The 27,829-nt window shown below is 37.1% G+C and overlaps 2 protein-coding genes and 1 long non-coding RNA gene across 7 annotated transcripts in view; all 3 read right to left on the reverse strand.

Moving 5' to 3' along the window:
* opa1 (OPA1 mitochondrial dynamin like GTPase) overlaps window positions 1-11,343 on the reverse strand; it is a 35,865-nt gene extending 24,522 nt beyond the window's left edge. Inside the window, exons 1-11 of one of the 4 annotated variants that reach the window (XM_042006149.1) lie at window positions 11,150-11,343; window positions 9,422-9,746; window positions 9,180-9,276; window positions 8,935-9,042; window positions 7,849-7,902; window positions 6,320-6,402; window positions 4,294-4,449; window positions 2,838-2,891; window positions 2,516-2,620; window positions 2,201-2,287; window positions 120-233 (exon numbers count right to left, since the gene is read on the reverse strand). In XM_042006149.1, coding sequence (XP_041862083.1) covers window positions 120-233; window positions 2,201-2,287; window positions 2,516-2,620; window positions 2,838-2,891; window positions 4,294-4,449; window positions 6,320-6,402; window positions 7,849-7,902; window positions 8,935-9,042; window positions 9,180-9,276; window positions 9,422-9,746; window positions 11,150-11,178 — 1,212 coding nt within the window. In that variant the 5' untranslated portion in view covers window positions 11,179-11,343. The remainder of the gene's footprint in view (window positions 1-119; window positions 234-2,200; window positions 2,288-2,515; window positions 2,621-2,837; window positions 2,892-4,293; window positions 4,450-6,319; window positions 6,403-7,848; window positions 7,903-8,934; window positions 9,043-9,179; window positions 9,277-9,421; window positions 9,747-11,149) is intronic. The other 3 variants (XM_042006150.1, XM_042006151.1, XM_042006152.1) reach the window with 3 other exon arrangements.
* Window positions 11,344-13,443: 2,100 nt separating this feature from the next.
* LOC121652731 lies at window positions 13,444-17,592 on the reverse strand. The gene is made up of 2 exons (XR_006012678.1): window positions 16,596-17,592; window positions 13,444-16,554 (listed from the first exon to the last, which is right to left on the reverse strand). It is a non-coding gene; the product is annotated as an uncharacterized LOC121652731 (long non-coding RNA).
* A 9-nt stretch (window positions 17,593-17,601) lies between these two features.
* atp13a3 (ATPase 13A3) overlaps window positions 17,602-27,829 on the reverse strand; it is a 31,763-nt gene continuing 21,535 nt past the window's right edge. The window contains exons 17-34 of one of the 2 annotated variants that reach the window (XM_042005668.1): window positions 26,458-26,577; window positions 26,268-26,285; window positions 25,707-25,860; window positions 25,053-25,173; window positions 24,689-24,813; window positions 24,258-24,418; window positions 23,197-23,325; window positions 23,001-23,080; window positions 22,767-22,809; window positions 22,569-22,678; window positions 22,247-22,343; window positions 22,079-22,151; window positions 21,774-21,951; window positions 21,460-21,638; window positions 21,284-21,372; window positions 21,117-21,197; window positions 20,243-20,335; window positions 17,602-18,204 (exon numbers count right to left, since the gene is read on the reverse strand). In XM_042005668.1, the coding sequence (XP_041861602.1) occupies window positions 18,007-18,204; window positions 20,243-20,335; window positions 21,117-21,197; window positions 21,284-21,372; window positions 21,460-21,638; window positions 21,774-21,951; window positions 22,079-22,151; window positions 22,247-22,343; window positions 22,569-22,678; window positions 22,767-22,809; window positions 23,001-23,080; window positions 23,197-23,325; window positions 24,258-24,418; window positions 24,689-24,813; window positions 25,053-25,173; window positions 25,707-25,860; window positions 26,268-26,285; window positions 26,458-26,577 (2,049 nt within the window). In that variant the 3' untranslated portion in view covers window positions 17,602-18,006. The remainder of the gene's footprint in view (window positions 18,205-20,242; window positions 20,336-21,116; window positions 21,198-21,283; window positions 21,373-21,459; window positions 21,639-21,773; window positions 21,952-22,078; window positions 22,152-22,246; window positions 22,344-22,568; window positions 22,679-22,766; window positions 22,810-23,000; window positions 23,081-23,196; window positions 23,326-24,257; window positions 24,419-24,688; window positions 24,814-25,052; window positions 25,174-25,706; window positions 25,861-26,267; window positions 26,286-26,457; window positions 26,578-27,829) is intronic. The other variant, XM_042005669.1, reaches the window with a different exon arrangement.

Below are 27,829 nucleotides of genomic sequence, written 5' to 3' on the forward strand. Positions count from 1 at the left end.
ATTTTATTAATTTGTTTTTTCCCCACAAATAGCAAAACAATGAAGGCTTTTACAAACTTTCTAACAGTAGTCAAGACAACCCATGTTGTCTGCCCTGATAAAGCAACATGTTCATTCACCTTGACAGGAGATCGTGTCATCATTTCTCCTGAGCCCCTCGGGAAAATTCTGGCCTGAGCAATCATCTCAAGCACACTGGTCTTCCCAGCACTTTGATCTCCAACTACAACCACCTGAAACACAGGAGGGGAAAGTGGGTGAGACCTTGAAGAATAACAGCACACAAAGAGATAAATGAAAAGAGGATGAAAGATGACAGAAGACAGATTAAAGAATTTCTGCATCAGGTCATTTAGAAAGTGATGTTGTTTATATTAAGATGCCAATTTCACAATAAAAAATGATCAGAAAACATCCAAAATGCTTCAGGAACAGTAGGCCTGTCACGATAACAAATTTAGCTGTACGATAAATTTTCTCAGAAATTATCGCGATAAACGATAATATTGCGCAGAGCGCTAATGTGTCATTTTGAGACCATTCTCAACTAATATAGTGACATATGCCGTAATAATGCAAGTACACATTTTCAAAGGTCAATAAACTAAATAAATAAAAGCGCCTTTTTCACTGTTGCATCTTCAAATAAACTCCAGACAAGTAGACAAGACATGTGTCCCAATTCAGGGTCTGCACACTTCGAAGTGCGGATTCGTCGGCCACATACGTCATCGCAGTGCGCGAAGTACTGTCCCAATTCACAGAATTTGAAGGACCCTCCGAATCCACCCTTCGAATCCGCACTTCGTTTGGCCTCAAACGAAGGATGCTTGTGATGCATCCTTCGCGGCCTCTTTTCTCCCATAATTCGTTGCGCACAGGACGGTGGCGAATCAGCAACCTCAGAAGAGTTGTATTAAGTTTAAATAAAGTTTTATTTGAAAAAAAGTTCGTTTTTTTAACTACACTTTAGTATAAACGTTACAAAACCAAGTACATTTAAAGCATGTTTGTTAAATGGTGACATTAAAATTCGGTAATATTTGATATTCAGTTACTTTTAAGGGGTTAATGAAGTGTGTACCGGCTGGAAAACAACAGAGCCTCAAACCGTTTTTTTTTTTTTTTTAAACTGTCGGTGTTGCCGCTCCGTGTTCAGCGTCTACTGACGTTTCCTACGAGTAATTTCTGAGGTTTAAGTGATTAAACGTCCTGTGTTGTTGCTATGGGAAATTCTTCTAGACTAGGTAGGCTGTCCCATTTCACGAACGTTAAGCAGACTTCGAAGTGTGTAGACTACGGAGGACACTCTGTAGCCTACGTAGTCTGCGCACTTCGAAGTGTGCAGACCCTGAATTGGGACACAGCTAAGCATGCCGATTTTAATGACGAACCAAACTTCAGCACTTTACATCGAACAAAAACCCGTGTTCTTCTTCTGCTCTTCAAAATCTACTGCTTGTGAAACAAAGTCATTCTGCCCTCTGTTGGCCTTATAAGTAACTACAACCCAGCAGTTAGCTGGGATACCACATTCACATACGCCGGGACACCGGCCCAAAAGTTATGCGGCCCACTGGGAATCCTCCCAAACCTCTCGATTAGCCGGCATTGCTCTTAATGTGTATTTTGTCATATACGGTAGTATATAGGCTGATTCTATTTGCGTAATGTGCCTGCGGATTACAGGGGTTATTACGGTAGACCAGGAAGTGGGGGCTTTGTACTGACGTCGTAAGCTAGAATGTGTGTGTTCTGCTTACATGTGGGAAGCAGCGAAACAATAAAAGAGGAGATGCTTGCATCTATTATTTACATATTTCAGCATGAGAATCGGAGGTTTAGCGCGAGAGCGTGAGAAGCCACTTAAATACGCAAGTCTCATGGCCATTGCGTGTTGGCAGCCGTGCAAAACAAATGCGGCTTACCGGCTCGTGCTGCAACATGCTGCAGTCAAGTGTGACACTAGAGAGATCACTCCGCAAGAAACCAGAGCGTTTAGTCGAAATACTCCATAGTGAAACCTATTGTCATACACAGTCTATGGTAAAGGGGGGACGAAAAAAAATTATCGCGGCCGGCAAACTTATCGTGCTCTTATTTTCTTATCGTTCAATTAATTGACTTATTGCTTATCGCGACAGGCCTAAGGAACAGAAATTCATTTTCCATGAATGATATATATAAATTCACTCCTTACCCTGGGCAAATGGTCCTGAGTGTTATAGTTGGCGTCATAGTCAGATAAGATGTCGAGGACTTCAGAATATAAGTCAATAAGGGATTTCTGCACAATGAGACACAACAGAGCGTTAAAATGAAAAAAACTTCTATTACAGGCAATAAACACTCAACCGCAGATATTAAAAATTAAATAAATGCATTTGTCCATCTGTAATAGTCTTCTATAAAGCAACCTCAAGTAGAAGCTGGACATGTTAAAACTAAAAAACACTAAAAACAGTGATTAAAATGAATCACTGTTTTCAGTGTTTGTTTTTAATGCATAACTCACCTTCACTTTTCTTTGATGGATTCCCTTATCATCTTTTTGCAGCACCACTTTCCTTAACTCTTTGTTTTCTTTCTCCAGTCTCTCTAGCATGCGCTGATATTTTAGCTATGGGATAAATCACAGTATCCAGTCAGCATCGGTCACACTTTGACTGTGTTCTTACAAAACCTGGTGGCTGTGCTTAGTCTAGAGGTGTAAATTGATCATTTACAAGATCTGTTCTGTGTCACAAATGAAATACAGACAAATAAAAACTTATTCTTGAACTAGATTTGCTTCAAAGAAATAAAGTTTTCAGCAGACATCAGACAGACCACTGTACCTGAGTACGGAGCAGCTCCTCTTGAAGCTGGTCTACCTTTTCTTTGTCTGATGACTAAACATCACAAGAGAAACAAAGAGAGAGAATAAGTTGTGTTAGTGCTTCCTTTCTGTTTTGAATTATGGGTTTCCCGTTGATCTCACAGTGCAGCTTCAAAAGAATGAAATCACCAAGCACCAAAAGGTTCAACACATGCAATCACAGTAATACAGAGAGAATCAGAGTAGAGAATCAAGTTAATGCATAAAAAAGAAAGAACATTTTAAGCAGACAGTACTCATTCTGGTATTACTCAGATTTGATCTCAGTGATTCACAAACATGTACAAATCTATGTGCAATAGATTGAATTCATTTAGTTATTAAAAAATATTTTGAATCACCCATCTGATTACACATATTTCATTTATTGGTCCATTTTTGTCAGGATCAGAGGCAGGACAGAAAGCAGGAGACAACATACAACGAATGAAATTGAAAGCAGAAAAAAGGACACACAACACTACTTCAAAACTATTTCTATAACTGGTACAAAAACTTTAAATTCTATTCTAGCGATACATATTGGACATTGTTTTTAGGTTCCACTATATAAATATTCAGAAGGGCAAAACAAAACTGCTCTAAATGAGGTTAGCGCTTTGATCTTTCACATTTTTAAAATTAAAGCTAGACTCATTCAAGTTATAAAAAGTGCAGCTCACACCATGCAGCGGGTTGCCACTCAACTCCAAGCCGTGCTTCTACAGTACATCAATGGAGAACCGCTCATGATCGTCCAGCCACTTATGTGATAATGTGAAGCTGAGCTGGTCACTGTTATTCTAAAACTAGGCTAAGAAGGTCCATGCATGCCCCTCCTACAGAACACTGGCAAATCTGAACACAGACAGAGGCTATTGTGGGGAATTACATGGAAGTGACTGAAATACAATATTAGTGCTAAATCTGCTTTACAACTAAAACTAAATAAGTAAAAACTAGAAAAAGAATATCTAAGGGCTAACACATGGCATCTCTAATAAGTGGGAGGGTTAACAATTTGTTAAATGTTGTCAAAGCTGAACTAATCAATGCCTACTCCATCAAGAATTCAAAATTTTCAGAATTTTAACGTAGTGCATGTAGTTGCTGTGCCTATCACTGCATAGCGGGCAAACATACAATACATCCATTTGTTTACTCATAAAGGGAAACAAAGCACATCCAGTCAAGTGTGAATGTCATATATTTATTAAAGAGGGATTTTGTTTAAATATTTAAAATCATGAGCTGTATATTAAAAAGAAAAATAACTAAAGCAAACCTTTACATTAGCTAAAAATCATATCACTTCACTGGGTTAGCCTCTTCTGTTGCTGTTGAAAAAAAATCAAACTGTTCTTCTGTGTTTTAGCTGCAGTGTTTTAGGAGCCGCTGATGGGATGGGGCAGATCTAAGTGGGGTGGGACCTTCACCTTGCGCTTCTGTTGAGGGGGGCTGGGGTTCGGAGGTGGACTGGGAGCAGGCTCTGGTGGTAGGGGACGCGCACTATTGGCTGCAGCGGTCCGCCGGACCTCCTCCTCATGCCGCTGAATCTGCTGCTGAATAAGAATGAGCTCGCCGAGCAGACCCTGCTGGGGTACGTCATAGTGAGAGAGAGGAAGGAGGAGCAACAAAAACAATAACGGGCCACTAGGGTTGACAGCCATGCAGGCCAATGCTGCATCCCAACACAGGAACCCTGGCCTTGGCAACTGCCACTGGTGTTGTTCAGGCAGAAATAAATAAATAAATAAATAACAGTCATTCTTCTGTCGAGATTTGTGTGGGAAAAAAAGCAAGATTTTTTTCTTTGGTAATCTTGCCACCATCATCAGTGCACCCCAACAAAGTCAGTATCTCTAAAACACAAACTTTGCCAGACTGACAGCAGAAGAGGCAACTAATACAACAACCAGAGCCTCTTAGCAAGTGGCAACTTGCCTTTCCTCACCATCATGAACTATGATAAAACAATGGCAGTATGTTCACCATGACAATGACTTCCTTCCTGACTGTACATATATTATGCAGATCACCAGAGAAGTTCACGTTTTACTGTAACTGCAGGAGAAGTTCCAAGTTCTACGCACAATATCTCAATGTGCTGCTACGCAATGTTGGACAGATCTTAACAACTGGCCTGATGATGCGGAAGATGAAGATTAAAGAAGCAAAGCAAGCACTGGAAGATTGATCTAACAGGTGAAGCATACACCAGGTAAAATGAGCCTTAGTTCAGAGGTCCCCAACATGACATATTTGTCTAACTTTTTCTTCTCGTTTCCTATTTTTCCCTTTAACTTGCTGAAATGTAAAAAATGACAAGAGTTAAATTTTAACTGATAATAAATAAGTTAGTGTATATCCTCAGTCAGGTCAATGTAATCCTAGGAACTTGAATAAAGTTAACTGGACTGATTTTCTTGATTCTTTAGTTCTGAAGAAAGCTTTCAGATAAGAAGCAAAACATCTTCAAGAACCAGAATAAGAAGTCCAGTTGCCTTTGCTCAAGCTAACAAGAAACATCAACTTGCGTTCATGTTGGAGACCGTGACTGCAGGCTAAAAGCAGGGCACGGGAGAGGGAAGCGTTTTTTTTTTTATAAATGCACCTTTTCTTAATGCTCATTGTGAGACCTTTTACATAATTTCCCTTTGTTTAAAATTTGTACAGTGATAAAACATTTATAAAAAGACATGAAAACTGGAACATAAGGACACTGAAACAGTTTAGAATGAAAAAAAAAAATGAGCTAAGCAGAAAAGGGACAAGGGAACTTAAACAAATATGAAGATAGTGTTTTATAAAAGGACAATACATAATAAAAGGCTAAACAACAAAAGAAGCAACAATGTCCACAAATCAGGCTTTTGGTAGAAAAAGCTTTAAGAAGTACGATAAGCACTAAGGCACTGTGGAAGCAATGCTGAAGCAGCTTATCAGTGTGTTAAACACTCTGTCAGCTTGAGTAACACAGAGTTTGTAACGTTGTACACGATACTCTGAGAAGCCGGCTGATCTACTATAAAATTTACTGTTAAATGTTCAAATTCTGCCACCTTTTAAAAGATATTAAGTAATAAATTTTAAGATAAAAAAAGAAACATTACTGTATAATCTCTAGGTATTAGTCTGTGTAAAACATGTTACATTAAGAGCTGGCTGAAACAAACCACCTCGAAAATAAATTAAATTTTTTTATCAAATTTATTCATGGTGATTTATATGGACATAATTTATATGAGGAGGAAACTTGAAGCTCAGTGCTTCAATGTAAAAGCATTATCATTACCCTTTTAAACAATGCAAAGGTTTATTTAAGTTTATTTAAGGACATTTTGATTCGATTAACTACAGCTCCTAGAGTAAAAAGTAGCCAAGCTGCCACCACAAGCTGAATGAGACTACGTTGTAGGGGTGTACAGAGCACAGAAGCTGGGAACTGGTCTGTGAACTTGCCTTTTTGTACTGCTTGTCACTGGCATCGTGTGTGGCTGCAGTTGAAGAATCCGTAGCTTTTAATGCAGGATCACTTGAGGTTTCTACCAGTGGAACAGTAACAAACAAGAAATGAAAGGTTATTAAAAAAGGCATCCTTAAAACGTGGTAAATATAAAACAAACACAGGAGATATTAATGCATATGCTATAAAGTTTTTCAGTAAAGCATGCCTCCGACCAGAAAACTTAACCCCTGTGTGATTAAATTAAAATGTTTGGAAAATTTTACACTGTACATTAGTGTATTAAAAAAAACAGAAAGCAGTCTAATGAAATTACACGTTTTTTTGTGACTATTATTTGATTTCTCATTACTGTGTGTTTATGTAAGTGCACACCAGAGAAAAATAACACTAACTAGAGAACAACTTCAAATCTACCGTATAATATTTAAGTATTGCAGGTCAAGGTGTATCTAAAGGTCTTTATCTCGGACGGTGTTGACAGGAAACTATAAAACTGTAGATGGTTACATTTGTATAAAAACTGGACAAAGTTAACTGAAACTTAAATGTACATATTTTTATGGTGCAACGTGGTTACTGCACATGTAAAAATAAACACACAATGACCCTGAAAGGAGACACAAGACTGTTTTAAACAGAAAATGCTATTAAATTTATAACACGGTCAAAAATTACAAGCTTCAATTATAATCAGGCAACATGCTGTTATACAAAAAAATAAACATACTATAATATAAAAACCGTATTTTTCTGAAGATATGAAGGTATATATAAAGTTAGAGACCAAGAGAAAGAATCAGGGGCATTTTCTTGCATTTTTTATGAATCATGAGAGAAGCTGAATAAGCAGTTATTAAAGTGTATCTAAAATATCTGATATTTATTGATTTATTTGTTTGTTTTTTCCAAACATTTGCGTGTCAATGAGTGAAGGCAGGGAGGGATTTCCCGATAGGTTAGCAATGAGAACGCAATTAGAGAAAGCAGAGATCCATACAGGCCAGGTGAGAGAAAGGGAGGAAGTCAAAGGAGGCAAAACCCACACAGGTAGGAAAAAGTACAGTCAAGGACAGTCAGGTTAAAGAAAGTAGGAAAGGAAGGGGTGGGGGCATACTACAGACAAACACTGGATCTGCAATCAAGAACTTTCCAGAAACCTTTTACAACTCGCTTTTAAAAGCATTTATGTTATGAAATAAACTAGGGACTCATAAGACTTCAAGTTCTAATAATTTTGACTTTCATGACTTTAATTATTCAAATAAACAGATTTTATAAACAGGATTGGTAAAAACTAAATAAACACTCTTCTGAATTCTCAGTCTAGATGACACCTTAGAACCTGTATTAACCATGAACAAAGCCACTGTGACACAACCTGGAGGCCAATGTTGATGGACCACTACCATCTCCAGAAACAAATCATGGCAACCCTGCCAATGTCATGGTGACAAAGTGGTCAAACAGTTACAGAAAGAAATGAGGGGAGTGGACAGCACTACTAAATGCAGGGTTTACACACCTAACAATAGATGCAGACCAGAGGCTCCTTTGACTTCACTACCCAAACTCACACCTGTGAAGAATGTGGAGGAGGACAGGAGGGGAAGGGATGGGGAGAAAGGAAGAACAACACAAAATAAAAATCATAAAAGACAAAGGCAGAGGGAAGGTGGTCAAACCAGGAACATAGCTTCATGAGAATTAATACAAAGCTGCTGCTGTGTCAATGAGAAACTGTTAAAAGAGTTATATAAATCCCAAACTGGGTCTGATCCTAAGTCCATACTATTTTATTTAGTTATTACAAAGTCAATCAATATCCTCTTAAAACTGTCTTTTTGGATGCCAATAGGTCTGTAGATAAAATGATCCAGTGTCAACTATTTTATTAATTTTTTTAATGTGGCATAATGTGTGCCATAATGAATATGTGGCATAATGACTTAAGCATTATCAGTTTCTCAATGACTTGATGGAATAAATTCCAGCATAAGATTTTAGACGAGACATTTCATGTCATAAAAGCCTTGAGTATAAGACTTGTGCTGTGGCAAAATGAATTATTATAAGCAACACAAAGCATTTCTTAAATTAGTTTGTTTTTAAACTAAGCATAGGGTCAGATTATGGTTTATTTTCTGTTGTTTTTTTGTTTTTTTTTCCTTACCTGGGCTTTGATGAAATAAGTGAATAAAATAAATATTTTATTGACTATGAGTGGACCTAGAACAGCTGACATATTACGAAATTTGGCCCCATCTGAATAAGCCCTTCTTTGTGACACCATGATACCTTTGCTATTAATAACCACAATTACAGGCAGAGAGAAGTAGAAAAGCAGTTAAGTTTTAAAAAGGGAAGCAGGCTCCTTCTGCGTGTTTTATTGAAACAAAGCATTTATAATCTCCTGAGGTCGTGGAAGGATAGTAAAGACCAAAAAATATACAGTACTGGTACTTCCATGGTGTAGCCATGAAAGAAGGTTTCCTTTGGTGACATATAGGTACTCTTCATTTATCTAAAGACCTGGATACACTGATATCTGCATGTTTGTTTAATATCCAGTAACTTTAGAGAGGCACTGCTGATTTTTTCATTTACTCACCAGAGGAGAGAAGGCTTTTGAGGAAAGTGAAGTTCTCTCCAATTTTGTCAAGGTCAGGCAGTAGTTTGGCAATTTCTTCCATCTCTGGTAGAGCTTTGGCCAGTTTATCTGTGAAAAACACAGATAGCAGATAAAATGGAAACTTACTTAAGAGTCAGAAGTTGTTTTTCATAATGCAACAGGACAGTAAAGTGGGTATGAGCATGTTTCAAGAAAATTCAAGGAACGAAATTAAACAAACTTACCCAGATCAATTTGTTCACTCAGTTCCCAGACAAAATCAGGAATGACCCAATTGTATTCACTAAAATCAGGCAGCATGTCCTTCCACTCGTCATAAGTCTGGGGATAAATTGATAAGTTTTTAAAATGAATTGTTAATTGTTTTTAACCAGAGTACCTGGAACTACAATAGAGAAAAAAGATGCACAGGAAAGGGTTATGTTGTAGGATGAATAATAACATGGCAATAATAATGGACACTGACCTTCTTAGCTGTGTACCCTCCTCCCACTGCTGAGCCCAGCAGAATGTATCTTAGCTTTAGCAACCGAGCTGCTAGGCGAGCAACCCAGAAGTTGCGCTTCTGTTGGTAGGTGCGGCCACCTGACCCAGAAGGAGGCTTTGAAGGCCGCATGGGCAACCGAGACAAAGAGGTAAAATATCGGGCTGCTGTACGATGAGGAGGTCGCTGAGGGTTAGTGTTTCCAGAGTAGCGGTGGTGGATGGCACGGGACAGTGGGTGGAGCTTCTGCAGTGGGAACCGAAATCTCACCCCCATGTTGGTTGAGACCAGGTTCCTACAAGCCATGCTGAAATACAAGAAAATGCAAAGTACATACTGTAGCTCTAATAAAAAAGAAAGGGTAAGCTGTACTCCAGACGTTGAGGCAAAAGGAAGAAAGATTCAAAAAGTTATGTAAAGTCATAAAGTGACTCAGTAGGGACTGAGTCTTTAAGAAGTAGGGATGCAGAGAGGTTTATTATTCTGTTTTATACATAGATAAATATTTTAATAATTTCAAAACAATATCCTCAAAGTAAAACTGAAACAAATTAAAAGGTTCCATCAAAGGTGCATTATATAATTAAAAGGCTGAGACAATATTACTCTGCAAAGGGTTCAAGGCTAAAAACAAGTGTTGAACAGCAGTGGGCTACTGCTCTGGCAGCACAGCATCAATAACAAGGACAACAGACAGTCAACAGACAGTATCCAAGGAAAGTATAGGTCTGCATTACAGCAATTTGCCACCATTTCAAATATGTTTAGGTTAAGCATGCTTATTTCAGAAAAACAAGGTCAAACCACACATTACATTTGTATTTCTCCATTATAACAATCTAATATGTTATTAGGCTAAAATGAACATCACTCCAAACCACTCATTACAAAAACATCTTACAAAAACGAAAAACACATTCTACATCAATTAAGAATGAAAAAGTCCCCAGAAATACAGGGACTATACTTATCAATTTTAATTTAGATTGTGCACGATGACCAAGTGACATAGTTCTTATGTCCCGGCCTGCAGCTTTTTTTATTGGATCGAAAACCAAACTTCTGTAGGAAGCTGAAAGTAGCGACTTAACTGTAACATAGATAACTGAAAGACTGCATCTAGCTTCTCAAACTGACACGCAGCAGAAGCCATTAGCTATACTGTAGTCGTTAGTAAAAAGTAACTGCAAAACAGGCAATGAGAATATGACATATATTTTGACTTAATATTAACGTTGTTTGTCAGCAACAGACTGTAACATCCATCTCTCTCCATTACACATAACACTTAAGTATGCGTATGGTGACTTTAATTTAACGCCATGTTAAAGGATGAACCAGTCTGTTAATAAACTACTTTGTTATCAAGAAATAGTGGAATACCAGGATTTGATTGCATAAAAGTAGATTCACCAACCACCAGGGCTCTCTTCTTAGCTGGTCAGTTAGCTGGCTAAGAAACGTCAAACTCTACACCAGCAGAACAGGAGCAACCGGCAACTCGAAACATAATGCCAGTGGCAAAACGTTTGGACAAAACATCCTCCTAGCCATAAATGTTCTAAACAAGTGTCTTTACCAAAGGGACACCAGCTAACAATATCACCATAAACTGTTAGCCATGGTGTCCTCAACTGATATAAGAAACCGCTACATATGCTTCCCTTAGCATTAGCGTCGTTATCATTTCCTTTAGCAAATGAAACTCACCAGGCAGTTTTGCTACCGACACGCAACATGGTGTTAACAGCGGATAAATGTCAATCTCTTTCAAATGTACTCTTCAGGCACAGTTTAATTCATCTTTCCAAATTGAACACATTTGCATGCCTATTATGGCAGCTAACTGGCTTGCTAGCTAACAAGGACACAGGAGAATCGGGCAGAATGACAGTCCACTTCCTGTGCACGGTACTCCCTCCAAATTAGTCCTGATAGAAAAGTCTTTAGTGCTATGGTTCCAATATATTACAATACAATTACTTCGGTTGCCTCTGCATAAGGTCGTAGAAAAGTTAAAAAGAAAATAAATAAATAAATGATCCAATTAAAAAATTTATGGAGTTGACTTTTGAGTGGGTAGCATTAATAACACAAGGATTGCTTATTTAAAACAGGTGCAGGCTTCATGCCTTACGCAACACCCATGGTGACCCTGAGGTCAAAATATTAATGATTTCAAATGTATTTGTTATAACTGCTAAACTCCCTCAGGCCACACAGGACATCTTGAGCTATATGTAAACTATTAGCGAAGGCTGAATACCTACACCAGTGAGAACATGATCTCTACAACACTGCAGGTGTATGTGGTTTAAAAGACTGGGAGCACTGCTGAAGATGCTTTGTTTTTGTGTTTATATTCAATACCCTCTACTGCAAATTTTATCGCTTTATCATTTTGGTTAAAATTAATTTGTTTTAATAACAGCAGATTCAAAGCTGCATGTACTCTTTATCCAAACTTGATAACCCATGTTATCTCACCAAGTCCCATAGAGTTTTGTTGGATATCAGAAATGTTAGGCTTCTTTATGTTTCACAGTAGATGTTAAGAGTGGTTGTCAGGCGATTGTGGCAGAAGGTCCACGGTCAGCATTCAATGGTCTTAAAGAAGCTGTTGGTGGTTTTTTTTATGACTTTTAATGTAAGTTTTGTATGGTATGAAACCCTCTCCATAAGGTGCAAACACAGAGTGTAGTGAATTCAGCACATTAGTGGATTCAGAGAGAAAGCAAAGAACCACCATTCATGGATATTGCCACACTATTTTAATGTGGGTTTGATACATTATGAAAACATTCATTTTCATGTCATTTTTTTCTTTCCTTGCAAAACAATGATCAAGGCTGGTCTGTCTTAAACCACCCAGCTTAAGAGCTTTTAGCACCATCTCCCCTTCTGAGAAGTGTTTTCAAGACCACTGTTTATTTTCTGTGACCACTAACAAACAGCATTCATATAAATGATTTAGCCAACTATAGCCTTTCTATCTTTTATGCAGTATATGTGATGAAATTGCTCTTCTGCCTTTTTGTGACAAAGCCTTGATGTATTGGCCATTTGATCTTGTGATCACTTTAGGTCTGCATGATTCTACTTTGGATACAAATAACCCAAGGTCTACATAACAAATTAGTGTTGTGGCACTTTTCCATTACAATCTCTAGTCAGGTCATTATGCCTGACTAAAATAACAATTTGACTAATACCATATTCAAATAGCCCTGTTTATTTTAAAGAATTGATTAGAAATATTCTGGTAGGAACTGAAGGTAGAGTAATATCTATATTAAGGTACCACTTATTCCCCAGTGTGGTGGAATAACCTTTTAAAGTCTGCATTTAGTTTGAGGGCATAAAAACTGTAATAACCCATTTCACCTGTTAGAAGCTGTGCTGAATCTATATGATGTGAAATGTTGTGTGATTAGCTTATCTGTGTATTATACATTTACAAGGTGCTGCACAAATTTCAAGTCTGTAAACAGGTCAACTCCATCAACATTACACCTTCAATGTAAGCATAACATAGGAAAATGAATGCTTGCTGTATTTACCTACATTTTGCTATTGTATGAAACCTTTGCAGAATGATGCCACCGTGTCTGCATGGAAGGAAATTACATGAAGACAAACAGCAGCTGCTTTGAGAACATTTATTGAAAAGAAATCAAAATAAATCTAGAATGCAATAATCCCCAATGAAAGCAAATCAAAATAAATAAAAATAAATTATAAAGTACAAAAAATTTCAAAATGACATACATCTCTGCCAATAATAATTATATATAAAAAACAAACATATACCCCAGACAAACCCCTAGATGAGGTGTAGGAGCTGCAGAAAAGCATAACAAATATACTGAACTGAGTTGTAGATGGAGTATAGGAAAAAAAGTTTTATCAGCAGTTTACTTTCCTTTCTGTTTGAATTACATTTTAAATGATCTATTCCTTACAGACACAGCTCCATGAGGAAACAACATCCAAGAGTCATTTACTCAGAGGCAGATTCAATTTTAATCCCATGCGATATTTTTTTTAAAACACATGATCTGAAGAGGAGGCCAATGCCAACTGTGAACCGTCTGTACAACACAGTTTTTGTACCTGTAGAGGAACATAAATGTTTTCATAAAATCCATTGCATTAACAAAGATGTGTTTCAATAAAAGGCTAATTTGTAGCATAGAAGAAAATCAACACTATATTTACACTCTGCACATCTTTAAATGGTTTTTTTCTGCATTGAGGTGCAGTTATGACACAGCTGATACAGACTCCTTTAGCTCCTAGCAGCAATAATCATTTCTATGATAGTCTGCTGATACTTGATAGCAATGCACATTTGCTTGCCAATTACACAGATGCAATATGAGTTTTAAAACAGTCCAGACTAGACAAACATCAAATGGTCAGACACATTTTGAATTTTGTAAGCAGTGACGTCAAACATGCAACAATTTAATTCCCTTCTTGAGCACGATTCTTAGTTTTAACAAAGAATTTAGGCAAAACACAAAAAAGAAAAAAAAAAAAACAAGTTCTATTTTTGAAACTTGCAGACGCAAATCTTTCAGCCTGGGGGAGTATAAAATTTAACTTCATTCAAAGTCTAAAACAGACATTGGCTGCATTTTGTTTACCCAAGAGGTGCAGTCAGACTTGACAATGATGGGTTCAACCTGTGAAATGAATGCCCAGGATTCACGTCCAAATAACAAACCAAGATAATACAACTCAGTACAAATCAAAAACATAACTGATTGTAACACAGTACCCAAAAAAAGTAGAAAAGACACGCCAGCCCTTTGATAATTAAAAAAAAAATCATACATATTTATAACCATTATAATATTATGCGCACACTTGAAATTTACATCTCACATATACATATAGAATTCAACTTCAATTATTACCATTTACTGTCCACTTTTGCTGCGCCAAATCTGATTTGACAAAAATAAACAAATTAAAAATCTTGTTCTCTTTAATTCACCAAGTTTGTTTCTTTTTTATAAACTAGGAGGAGAAATATGATTACATTTCTTTGGGAATTAAATCAGTAATTTGTAGTATTGCATTGTGTTAAATTTCCTTAAAACAACATTCAAACCTAGCCTCAGTAGCTATGTAGATAAAATGGAAAATGCAGACATTTGTGTGATGACTGTGGTCATTGTTTGAGTACATAAATGACACCGCATGAATAAGAAAATATATCCTGAACAGCCATTCTGTTCGCCATCCCAACATATCAAATGTGCATCACATCCATTCTAAATTTGAAATTTACAGTCAAAATCAAAATGAACCATGTGTGAATGAAAATTTGTCACATTTGAGATTTTCCAATAGCTCATTTTTACATGATATATAATAACCTCTTAATGAGCAAGAAACCTCAGAGTCCCGTGTCCTGTAATTACTACTAGATTTTACAGGAGAAGCGATATGATTATTTATTTTTTTACATTAAATCATTAATGAATCAGTAAACAACATAAATGTGATGCTGGGTCTCATATTCATTAAAATACTAGATAACAGTGCTGATGGTAGACGTCAAAATAATTAGTTTGATTCTGCCCAGGAGGTAACTTATATTTAAGTTAACATTCTTTTGACATGGTGCTACCCAGGACCAATATTCAGACAAAAAATATTAGCAAAACTATACACTTCATGAAAGACTAGTTTCTATAAAAATGATACAGTTTAACTGGCTCTTATTCTTTTTAAAGTGATACATCACTGTGAATCTGCTTTTTTATTATTAAACACCATGGCTTTAAATGTGGCTGAAAATGTTTGCAGTCTTCTTAATTTAATAGCTAAAAATAAAATTACAACAATTTCTCCGCTGTACATCAGTTTGCGCTACAAGTTAATGCTGCAGGCTAATTATCAAAATTTCCTCAAAGAAACTACCAACTTTTGCAGCAGCTTTCAGTGTTCACCGAGTCTTGTAATGGTGAGTGTCAAACTATAGATTACAGGTGGTATCACTTTAAAAGTCAGAGAAATTGGAGTGAACTTAAAATATAGCCCTTAATTCTATGCAGGTAGGATATGCTTATTACATGACATGAGAACAGGTATATAATCAGCATCTATCTTTAATAAATATTTTGGACAAAGCCAGGTGCTGCAAGCAAATGAGATGTAAAATTCCTTGCTTCAATTTAATACAGTATCAGACTTTTCATCAGTCTTCCACAGGAAGAAATCTTGCTTTAAAAAAATAAATTCCAACTTTCTGGAGCAATTCGGGAGTTTGTTTGTATGTTGTTTTGATTCATTGTGTCTCATGCATGTTAACTGTATGATTACCAGCCAGATACATGCTTTTTCTGGGGCAAAATTCATTCTTTTTTGCAATATACTTGTTGATATAGTAAATTTTTGATTCTACAGTATACTTGAAAAAAATGTTTCTAGCATAGCAACCATCGGGTTTTCAGAACATGACAATGTGAAACTTATTTCATGCAAGTGTATGCTTTCTGCTTACAACAGATGGCTCACTGGTGCAAATATAAGGTGGACTTTTTGGTCCAGATAAATGAAAACATGAGCCAAGTTAAACATTTATACAGTTTATATTGAATGTAGGTACTAGAAAAAGAAGGCTATTGTTCCCACTTAACTTAGTTTATAATGTCAACACTTATGACGGTATAAGATGTTCAGAAAATGATAATTAGAATTTATGCTCTGGTATTAGGTTTGTGCTAAATTTCATGGTGATACATTCAAATTCAACCCTAAGAACCAACAGGCTAATGAAATCCATTGTAGATCAAATTAGGAGATGAAATTCGACATATTTTACTTACATAAGCTGAAAATCCAAACATCAAACTCAAGCTAATACAATAGAAACAAAGCTAATTCTCAACCTTTAAGTGAAAGTGTGCTAACAGATCTACCTCCCTGTTTAGGTGATAATCCATAATGTGTGTGTGGGGAAATTGTAGGACTACAAAGGTTCTGACAAAATTATAAGAAAAAATGATTTCTCATGCACTGAACTCATTATGCTGTTCATCTGCCATATTTTGCAATAAAGTTATGCCATAAAAGACAACAAAAAAACACCTTCCCTAAACCTAAACTCATAAAAGACAACAAAAAAACACCTTCCCTAAACCTAAACTCACCGTGCCGGCAAAAAATGTCATGAACACGGTTCTGCATACCCAAGAAATTGAATGGAGCACATGCAAAGACAACTATGATTTCAACACATGGAGTTAAGTGACAACCGGTTTCCATTTACTGTAAATGAGTTTCATCAGCACTGTTGGGTGGGTGGGGGAAACTTGTTTTCAGCAAAATGGTCCCATTTTCAAATCTTTCAAAATCTAATGCATTTCTAGATATCTTGACTTTAATATACTAAAAGAATAGGCTTATTTGGTGTTTACCTCTGGGGTGTGCAAATGAACAAGACAAATTCTAAACTTCCAACAACGGACTGAGGGCTGGTATCAAATAGGTAATTACATGCATCCCAGAGCCTTCACAAAAACCTGAAACTACTTTTTGTTCAACTCTGTTTTCTGAGGATTCACCAAGCGGCTAAGCTCAAACATTAATACGACTCTCTGCATATTAATTGTGTAAATCCACTACACAGTAGCAATCAGAGCCTGTCTTCCTCGCATCAGCTAAAACCACAGCACACATTGCTCAGAAACAAAGTGGGCAAAATCAAATCTATTTAATCAGGTCAATTTATTTATTATTCCATCCATTAACAGAATCTCTCTGTATTAAAGTGCAACCGCTTTCTACCACAAAATCCTCCAGACGTTCATTAACGCTGAATCAATGTTTCCTCACATTATTATTCAGACTTGGCCTAAGTACAAAATGCTGTTTCTTAGCTAGAGTGTCTTTTATCCTGTGCTGTACTTCTTTGTATTTTAGTGCTCTCTAGAAGACTTTCACAGGTCTCTTCATCTTAAATTTACCACGGTGGAGTTAAGGAGATCTGATGAGTTTGTAAGTTGTGGTAATCATAAAATGTTCTTCTAGCATTGTGACACCTTTTAATAAACATGCATCTGAAAATGTCGCTCTTAAACTTATTTGGACTCTGGCTCTGTTATACCTTTTTCCAGACTTTTTAAAGAGAAGGTACGGTGAACCTATACTGAAAGAAACACTGGACAAATTTGACCTGGCTTGTCAGTTTTCTTGTCAGGTTGAGTTAAGTATTTCTTAGCTTTCCTGAACAGACATCAGAACAGAAAATAGGGTTCCACTTTATGCTTTAATGAAATGTAATGATGAGCAAATGAGACCTGAAAGCACTGGAGGAGCTGTGCCTGACAGCGTAAGAGTACTGAGCTAACATGTAAATTTATTTGGTATCTGTGTGCAGTCCTAAAGTTTTTGCATTAATATTGCAGTACTAGATGCACAAACGGTAAAAATGAGCAATAATCATTTCAACTTCATCTAAATAGGCTGTATGTGCATTTTCTAACACACGTCATATGCGTGTCTCCTGTATGAAAGATGGAGATTTGATAGTAATGGGAGTTATAGTGGTGCTAGGAGTTGATCATGATTTGATTAGTAGAACCATTTTCTGGGAGGGACTTGGCTTCAGTGGTTGTTGTTGGCTTTGGGGGCCAGTCGGGGTCCACACTGAGCTCCTGGGCCAGATGCATATAGCGAGCTTTGGGTGTCATCTTGCCTCTGCAGCAAAGCCTGGACAGACACTTGTATGCCCGCAGATCAATCCCCCCCTGAAAGTATCGTGGCATGAAAAATACACACATTAAATAAAATTACTGAAGCAAGAGATTAACAGAGAGATTAATGCTGTTGCAAGCAAAATACAAAACTCATGTCCAGTTGTGTGATAGGCAGGCACATTTCATGCAGCAAGACCTAAAAAACAAAATTCAGCATGATAATAGTATAAAGGAGTTGGCAGTCGAGTTTAAAGACTGAGCCTTCTCCTTAAAAACAAGCTCATGGTTGACAAAGATCAAACAGAGGATTCCAGAGTAGATCAGATTAGAATAAAAAAAAAAAGTGTGTAAAGATTTTATTTTATTGATTCAGAATTTTGCTGTTTTTTTTTTTTTAATCATGGAAAAAATGTATGGTTGGGCTCCATTTTATTTATAATGTACTTAATGGTAAAACACTGACAGTGGTGACAGATAGCTCTGAGCTAAAAGGGAAACCACAAAATAGCCAAGCGTAGCAAATAGATCTTAGAGTAGGGATCACCAACTCCGGATCTCTTGAGCCAATGTCCTCCACATTTTAGATATTTTCCAGCTGCAACGCACCTGATTCAAATGAAATTGGTTCAACAGCTTGTTTTTATATTCTACACAAGCCTCATTTCCACCGACAGTGATGAAATAGATCTTTTCATGTTTCCATAGACAAAAATTGAGACCGATGCCAGAATATCCAACCCATCCTAATTTTTTGGGACCCTTTCTTTTTAATGTTTGTTTTTAGCTACTTTTTAATGCTTTCTTTGCACTTCGCTGCAATGCTTTTAATGTTTTATGCAAATCACTTTGAATTGTCTTGCACATTAAATGTGCTATACAAATAAAACTATTGCGTAGCTGACGCATCTATCACTATCCAGTTGAAATGTTGCCTTACCAGGTAAGGGTATGGCTGGCTGTGGAAATGCAACAGGGATCAGGATTTACTGAACCAAACTCTCATATAACGACCCTGAAGTGGAAATGGTGCTGTAATGCCCATTAATGTGAATTAGGTGTGTTACAGCAGGGAAACCTTTAAAACCTGCAAGACACTGGGCCAAAAGGTCCGGGAATGGTGATCCCTGCCTTAGAGCTCACAGACTGGAAACAGGAGAGGAAGAGGGGTAAACAACAGGAGAGATTAAAGACTTGTTGACAAACTAAATTGTCAGTAAGTTTTGGTTGACATTGGTTTTGGCCTCATCCCATGTGCGCAGACAATTCTACAGCACTTGATGAAAATCTTTTGCAAATTAACAATGAATTATATCATACTTAAATTGTAAATGTTCATTCTGAACATTTCATTTTGTTGTCAACATTAAAAACTATTATAAATCACTGCTTTTTATTCTTATTTCCATTTTACACAGCATACCAACTTTTTAGAAATGGGGTTTAAATAATAATGCTTTAACTGCAGACAACAAATTACGCAATATGTAAGGTGTACATCTGAACGCCAGCACATTACTCGTTTAAAACTGGTGAACAGTACTGTAGCATACTAAAACTAGACATATGCTTGGCCTTTACGATAAATACAAGAATCAAAGTGCATTTTGATTCTGTGTCACCACCTTCAGTGTTCTTGTCACAAAGACAGGGTTATAGACATGTCAAAGGCTATCATGCTTGGATTTTAACTATTTCTCTAGCTACCCATTTTGTGGGAGCTGGTAATATAAAAAAAAAAAAAAAGAAACCATACAAATTATTTCACAGGCAAAAATGAAAAACTCCACTTTGTGCAAATACCCGCAAGTTACCATTAGAAGCTTGTTCAGTTTTATGGAGTGAACTCTTTGTCTTTGAATATAATATGTAAATGTTATCAACTCCTAAAGAACGTGGCCATTAGAGGTGCAGAAGAAGGAAAGAACAGATAAGAATGAGACTGGCGTCTCTGACATGCACGTCTTAGTTAGCAGTGATATTAGAGAGGTGTGCTCTGTAATATTATAAAAAGAAGTGAGGACAGAGGGAAGGAACACCACACACGAGGAGGAAGCAAGGGCTAGTGAAGAAGGTGTCAGATTTTCCCAACCTGTGGTGTCGGAGCAGCAGGGGTGACGCCAAAGTTGCCCTGTTTGTCTCTGCTGAACACAAGCTTCCATAAGACGATGTCAAGGATGAAGGTCTATGAAATAGCGCAGTGGGCAGGGGAAAGAATTAAAGAAAGGCTAATTTGATTTCACATAGCTCCTGCTTTTCTTTTTGTCTTTTACTGGTTGGTACAGAGGTCTTTCAGCTGATTTTACAGCCACACTTTATCAGAACTTAGGAGATTGCGTATGGCAACTTTTCCTTCTATTAAGCTGTGTGTTATTCATTAAATGTGGGGTTGAATAAAAGTTAGTAAGAAGAAAGAACATGTGTACTATTATCTTAAAATATTAAAAATACATGATTATGTAGAATCATTCAGAATGAGTAGGATAATTCACTTAAAAAGATTAGTGGAATTTGGACTGGTAGCTCAGGAAAAAGCAACATCTGAGGTGTCTGCTAAGTAGTGCTCATATGCAAGGGCAGCCATCTAAAAGGAAGGCAGAGACAGTGATGCTGTGCAGGTCAAAGTTAACTATCCATTATTGTTGCAGCTACACAGAAAAATAAAATAGATTCTTAAAAAGCAGACATCTTGTTTTAAACTAGTTACAATGTACAAAGGTATGCTGTAACATTGTGGAAGCCTCCAAAGCAAATTCTCCAAAAAAAAAAAAGATCTCTTTCACATTTTTCTCTGTAAACTACTCAAAATGTCATCCTAAAAAGATGAGCCATTTTCATTTTACAACATAGGATTGATTAAACTGTCCAGCTAAATGAGACAAAGATGAGCACATTGCATGAAAAAATAAAAAATGGATTATGACAAAAACATCTACGGTTACTGCATGTGTTTGTGTGTTTCTTACCTCCACCAAAACTGACACAGCAGCATTAACAAGGATGATTAGGAAAAGCTTTGTCCTCCATTCAAAAGGGACGCAGACAATCTGTAGACAGAAAAACGCTCATCACTGTGGTGAAAAGAGGAATTTATCGAATGATCAGAACTGAGTAATTGTGTCCATTGACCTACCTCTAGAAACTCATCAATGCTTTCAATGGGATGAAACATGATGAACAGCAGGAAAATATACAAACTCACAGTAGAAATCACAAAAGGCCCTGTGAAGAAAGCCCAACCACAAACATTACAACAGAACCTAAGTATTTCAGCACACATTTATCAATGTTTAAATGGAAATGTCTTACAGTTCTTGTAGCTCGGCTGTCTGAAAGGTTTGCCCTTTGAGAAAACAATGGCAACAATGAGATATTGGAAAGATGAGACATAGAAGAGGCTGGTGTTCTCAAAGTTTTGGATGTTGTGGTCGTCCTCTTCTGTGTCGTTGAGGTCAGACACATTCAAGTGTGATGTGGAGTTGCAGACACTGTATTGGGACAGAGTTTGATTTAAGAGAAATCCTTGGAGATGCAGGAACCTAACTGTGTGCATGACCATCTTCTTAAAAAAAATGTTTTCCCCATTTGGCTACTGTAAATTAGAGAGTATAAAAGGTGCTCACTCTGTAAGTGGTGTCCAGATGGTGTACCAGGGCTGGTGTCGAACCCAAAGGAATGTAGTGGTCTGGAAGCCCAAGCAGATGAGGATCTGGGTCAGCACAGAGAACAGCAGAGGCCCTGAGATCAGTCCTGATGGGGGACGACATGACACCAATTCTTTCCAGGCTGGGTTCAGACTCACTGAAGAAGAGCACATCAAATTATGAGGGTAGGGAGAGAACAGGTGTTAAGGGTCATGACATAAATTTGTAGTCAACAAAAGTAAAATCAGAAAAAAATAAAGATGGGGTAGCTTTGCTGAACTTACTGGTAAAGACAATAAGGAGGATGATAGCAATGTCGATGAAGAGAAACTGGAAATCTCCAAGGTTACTGGATATCTAAAAGACAAACAACAGTCAGGGTGGATTTGTGCATACACAGAATTTTCTCATTTCTCACTGATTTATCTGATTGTTGAGACCACATAACGTACCGAATAGAGGAGAGTGACGCTGATGTATTGGATGATACTGTAGAGAGCCATAAACTTGAACACACAGAATGAAGTGATAAGAGCAGCACGTCCCTCTCTGTCAAAACAAGAAAATACTGTCATGTTTCTAACCAAAAAAAACTGAAAACATTTTGGTTTCCTCCCAAAATGACTAAAAGTTTTTCTGTCTACACATAATGATGCACTATTGCACACCAACACCATCAGCACTATAATTAACTTGCACTATAGTAGTTTCAAACCAGGAAACAGTGAGGAAACTTAATGTTAACCCCAGAGTGAAGAAAAAAGAAAGAAAAACCTGATGAGGCTAGGGACACATGAAATATTGGGGGTCCTCGAGGTAAAAGGAGAGGCAACTGAGGCTTCAAGCTCAGACAGAGAGATTCCACTATGCGCCCTCTTCAGAGCCTGGGAGGGAGTACAGAAAACAGCTCATACACAGTGTATTCCAACTGTGACCATCACAAACAGATCATTTTGAATCAGCTGCACGTACCCCACAGTCATTTGCTCCATCTCCACACATCCCCACAAAGTAACTGTGAACAAATAAAAATTTTGCATTATTCTATTTATTCATTCTTTTCTTGTTAAATGAAGAGCTGCTTTTAAACATCCTGATTATATAGCTGACTGTGTCAAGCAGACCACATTAGAGTTGTAAGAACATTTAGTATAGCTGCCAACAACGTTTTCAATGGTACATTATGTGCTTGACTCAGATACTCACTCTACCCCCTGTAGTGCCTCAATCAACTGGGTTTTCTGGTCGGGCGCCATTCTGGCAAACACTGTCCCATGCAGTACGAGCTACAAGGCAGAAAACGCAATCAAAGCATTTTTTAGAATAATTGGTGTAGTTTCAATATTTCTTTAATACTGAAAAATGTTTCAATAATTTAATTTTCATTCAAGCCCCTTTTTACCTTCTGAAGCATATCAGGGAAATGCTCAGCGATTACCGAAAATGATTTTCCGTTCATAGCAAAGTGGTACAGCTCTTGTGTTTTAGGCTCATCTACATGACACACATCCTCCAGGCTTATGTTGACTTCCTGATAAGGTAATGAAGCAGAAATCACTTTAGATATAGTATAAGCTTCAAATTAAAACTGTACCTCATAGCCTTAATTATTACTATAAAACTAAACTAACTACAATTTACTAAAATGAAAAAAAATGCATGTTTTGATTTGGTTATAATTTCTCATTCAGCTGTTTGTCTCTTATGTGAACAAATTACATTTTGAAACTGAAAGTTTTTCCTTTTTTTATACACTGAAATACATTTTAATTGACAAAGAAATTCTAAATTAATACAAAAGAAATTTAAAAACACCTTGACTGACAAATACATTTAATGCTTTCACAACCACTTCCTAAGTATTTTCACTCAAATGTAAATTTTTGGATACATGTGAATGATAAAGTAGTACGTACAGAACCTTTAGTAAAAAAGTAACTTTCAATCTAGATATTAAGCTACCAATTAACATTTTGCTTATGTTTTTGTCCTACATTAACAATAACAAAATGTTCCCAGTTTTAGTGAGGATTAACATTTGTTCTACATGTGGTTTTATGCTCCTTGCATAAACACAGCTAGTGTGTGTGTGTTTGTGTCCAACCTATTAAAGTGCATCCGAGTGTGTTGTTCCTTCACTATAGCCACTTTCACATCCATTTTACCAGTGTGCTACAGTGGCTGCATATTAAAAACTACACGATGTAATTAGCAATAAAAGTGATAAGTAGTTATTGGACTTTGAATACTTGCATAGCTTTAAGTGCACAGAGGGAAAAGGCTACTACTCCCAAACAGTAGCAAATGCAGGCTTTTAAAAATACTGGTGCACCTACTAATAAAAGGGACACCAGCTTTAAAAGAACTGCGTCTACAGAATAAAAACATAATGGAACTGAGTTCTGCTCTGTAATGTTTGGGCATGCATTTAAAAAAAAAAAAAATACCAGTCCATTGCTTTACCTCAAATCGAGTCATCTTGCTGGGTTTGTCAGCATATCTCCAGGAGATCTTGGCGGCGTGTCCATCATGAGGAGGCACGGCATCAGCAATGATGACTGTATCCTCAGGAGGGATCATTCCACAGTCACGGGCCACAGAGATTGCTGTCAACATGTTATCACCTGGAGAATGCATGGAGTCCTCATCCACAAAATTCCTCACATTCTTATCATGGTTTTATATTAACAATAAACAAATCAACAAAAAACTAAAATCTGTAACCTCAGAGCAACCTACAGTGGTCTACTGAATAAAAAGTACAAGTAAACATTACATTGCAGTAGAGGAAATGCCATTAACTGAGATAACAGGCAGAGTTGAGGAATCAAAACTGTCAAAACACAGAACTTTTCTGTTGACTGTAACAACACTAACTACTGGTTTGTTCTCACCAGTAACCATGACAGTGCGGATGTTGGCTCGATGAAGATCTTGCAGCACGCCGGGGGTTTCTGCCTTCAGTTTGTTCTGCATGATGATGAGACCCAGAAACTCCATGTTTGTTTCTATGTGATCCCTAGTTCAAATAAAGACACGCACATTAGTTCATTTGTAACAAACAACCTAGAACACAGACACATTAGTTCTAAATGTGTTATCTTTCCCTGCAAAATATTAAAGACACAAGGTCAAATTCAAAATTTGTGTATTTTAACTGGGGGTTAAATGATTTGCAAGTAATTGCTTTCCGTTTAACCTTTCACCTGGTGTCCAAACTTTTTAAAAAACAGGGTTGAACATTATACATTACACTACCTGTTGATGTTCTGGACTTTGTGCCAGTTGAGTTTAGATTCAAGTCGACGATGAGCAAGAGCAATCACTCTGAAACCCTGCTTAGTGTAACCCTCCAAAACCTCGGCAAAGTTTTCTGGCACTGCAAATTAAATACGCAGTGTTAAAAAGAGAAGACACCACAGATGTTTTTAACTTTTAGAATCTGGTCAGGTTTCTTAATCATCAGTTAGCATCACAAAGGAGTTTTCATTTTTGAGACTGAACAAAGCAACAGGGAGAGAAGAATAGAGCCATAAATTAATTATATCATCATCTTTGTTTCCACAGTACACATAAGACTGATGACAGCTGGACGCCCTACTTCAGTGGTTCCCAACCTGGAGCCGCAGAGAGAATTTTCAGATCCATTGTGATTAATGTCAACACATTGTCTCTATTTAAAGAAAAAAAGTAAGGCAATATGTTGTTAATTTAACTTGGTCTTTACTGAGTATCTCACTTTTGAAAGCATAAAACCAAGCATGGTTTCAGCACGGAGCGGGGCAAGGGGTCCATGGCTTTTTAGTTTTTAAGGAAAAAAGGTTGGGAACCACTGCATCACATCTTACAGATTTGGCAGGACAGTGCAATGAGATTAGAGTCCCCACTCAGCTACACTTTCAAGACACTTACCTGTCTCCTTCTTGCAGACACTAGCCACCACCTCTGGTGCACCCTTCATGTAGGCATCCATACGTTTCTCCCCCAACAGACGAGCAACTACACTCATCCTCTGAAGTCCAGACGAAAAAGGAAACTGCCGCACAATACCTATCTCATACACTGACTGAACATTCACACGCACAGACAAAACAGTCTTTATGATTTAGGATAAAATATGTGAGAAATGCTGATGCAATGTTAATGTAAATTAAATCATATTAAACACCTGTTTTTGTTAGACCGAGTACTTTGCTAATTAAAAAGGAAAAGAAAAAAAAGCAGCCCACATAGGTGAAAGTGCCCCTATTTCAAATTTACAAAACAGTTTATAAATAGCAGCTTATCAATTACACTAAAGATAATCAACTTAAAATGCTCCCCAGACAAAGTGAAATCACAATTTAATAAACTACTGTACATTACTATGTCAAGACTAATATGTGTTCTTAGTTTATATTCAGGCCAGTTCCTTAAAAATGACCTGAACTTTAAGAAAAATATGAAAAAATTAAAAAAAAATGTACTACTTACCGAGAGCTCATAGAGTTCCTGTAGTAAAAACAAAAGAAATAAATATTCATATTAATAAACTTGTCATTCACTTTAAAAATATGAAGCTGTTTTTGTGATATGATACACAAGAAAATGCAGCTTTAGATGTTGGACAGATAATTTATGATTTTTAGAGTTGAAACAGATGATCAGCTGTTACTGTACATACCATGTCCTGCTCGGGTGACACAGCAGGCTCTGGTGGTAGCAGCTGCTTTGGGGGTTTAACTACAGTGGGCATGATACGATTGTGGAGGGATGTTTCCTCCTCAGTGGCCTCCTCCAGGATCTGGAACGCACAACAAAAAACAAAAAAGGTAAAAAGAGGGATTACACACTACAGTGATTTTTAAACGTGGAGCTTGTAAACCCTTTTAATACTGGTCAAGAAACCCACCAACATCCTCTTGTACTTGGCTCTCAAATGCAATGAGAAAGTGTTTAATCACTAATAAGTGCTGCAACAAATTTCTCTGTGGCAACTGGATTTTTTAAAATCAGTTTTAAGTGGACACAAAATTTCCTTTACAGAATCGTGCATTTACAGACCATAAGTTCTCACATTTACTTCCTCTGGGGTCCATTTTTTTATTTAAATTTGCATAGCGAACCTACAGAAATGCTTTTGAGACGTTAAAAACATGAAGATTAATTTCATCTGCATAAATGAAAATAAAACAGGTCATTACTGTTGGGAATACTGACCCACTGGCAGGATGCAGCAATGCTGGTGGTTCTCTGGACTCATTTACCCACCCTTTTATTAAAAATCTTGGGACTGTTTTGGATTTTAACCTTAAATTTGACAGGCAGGTCAGTACAGTAGTCCAGTCTAGTTTTTTTTTTTTTATCATTTGAGGCTTTTTAGTAAAGTCAAGGCTTAACTTCCTTGTGATGTCCTAGAAAGGGTTATTCATGCTTTTATCTTTTCTAGACTGGACTACTGCAACTCCCTTTATTTTGGGATTGACCAGTCTCTCCTCCGCCGTCAACAGCTGATCCAAAACTCCGCTGCCTGCCTGTTAACGGGGACATAACAGGAGCACATTACTCCAGTACTGTGCTCCCTTCACTGGCTGCCTGTCTTTTAGAATTTCTTTTAAATTTTTCCTTTTGACTTTTAAAAGTTTAAATGGTCTGGTGCCTCCCTATCTTTCTGAGCTTCTGCACTATCACTGTTCTTGTTGAGCTCTGAGATCTGAAGAACAAGTGCAGTTAGTAGTCCCCAAGACTCGACTCGTGACTCAGTAGCCCCTAAACTTTGGAATGGTCGCTCTCTTTCTGTGAGGTCTGCCAAAACCTTTAATAGATTAAAATCTCTTTTAAAAACTCATCTGTTCACATTGGCTTTTGCCTCCAGAGAGTACGATCATTAGGCCAGGCTTTGCACTCTCCTTTCTCATTTGTCTTTTTATTGTTTATTTTATTGTTGTTTGATGTTTTATTTTGTATTATTATTTTACCTGTGCAGCACTTTGGGTACCTCTAGGTATGTAAAAGTGTTACATAAAAAAAAAACAAGACTGATTTTATTTGATTTG

The sequence above is a fragment of the Melanotaenia boesemani genome, chromosome 14 (assembly GCF_017639745.1).
Source record: "Melanotaenia boesemani isolate fMelBoe1 chromosome 14, fMelBoe1.pri, whole genome shotgun sequence".
NCBI classification, from domain to species: domain Eukaryota; kingdom Metazoa; phylum Chordata; class Actinopteri; order Atheriniformes; family Melanotaeniidae; genus Melanotaenia; species Melanotaenia boesemani.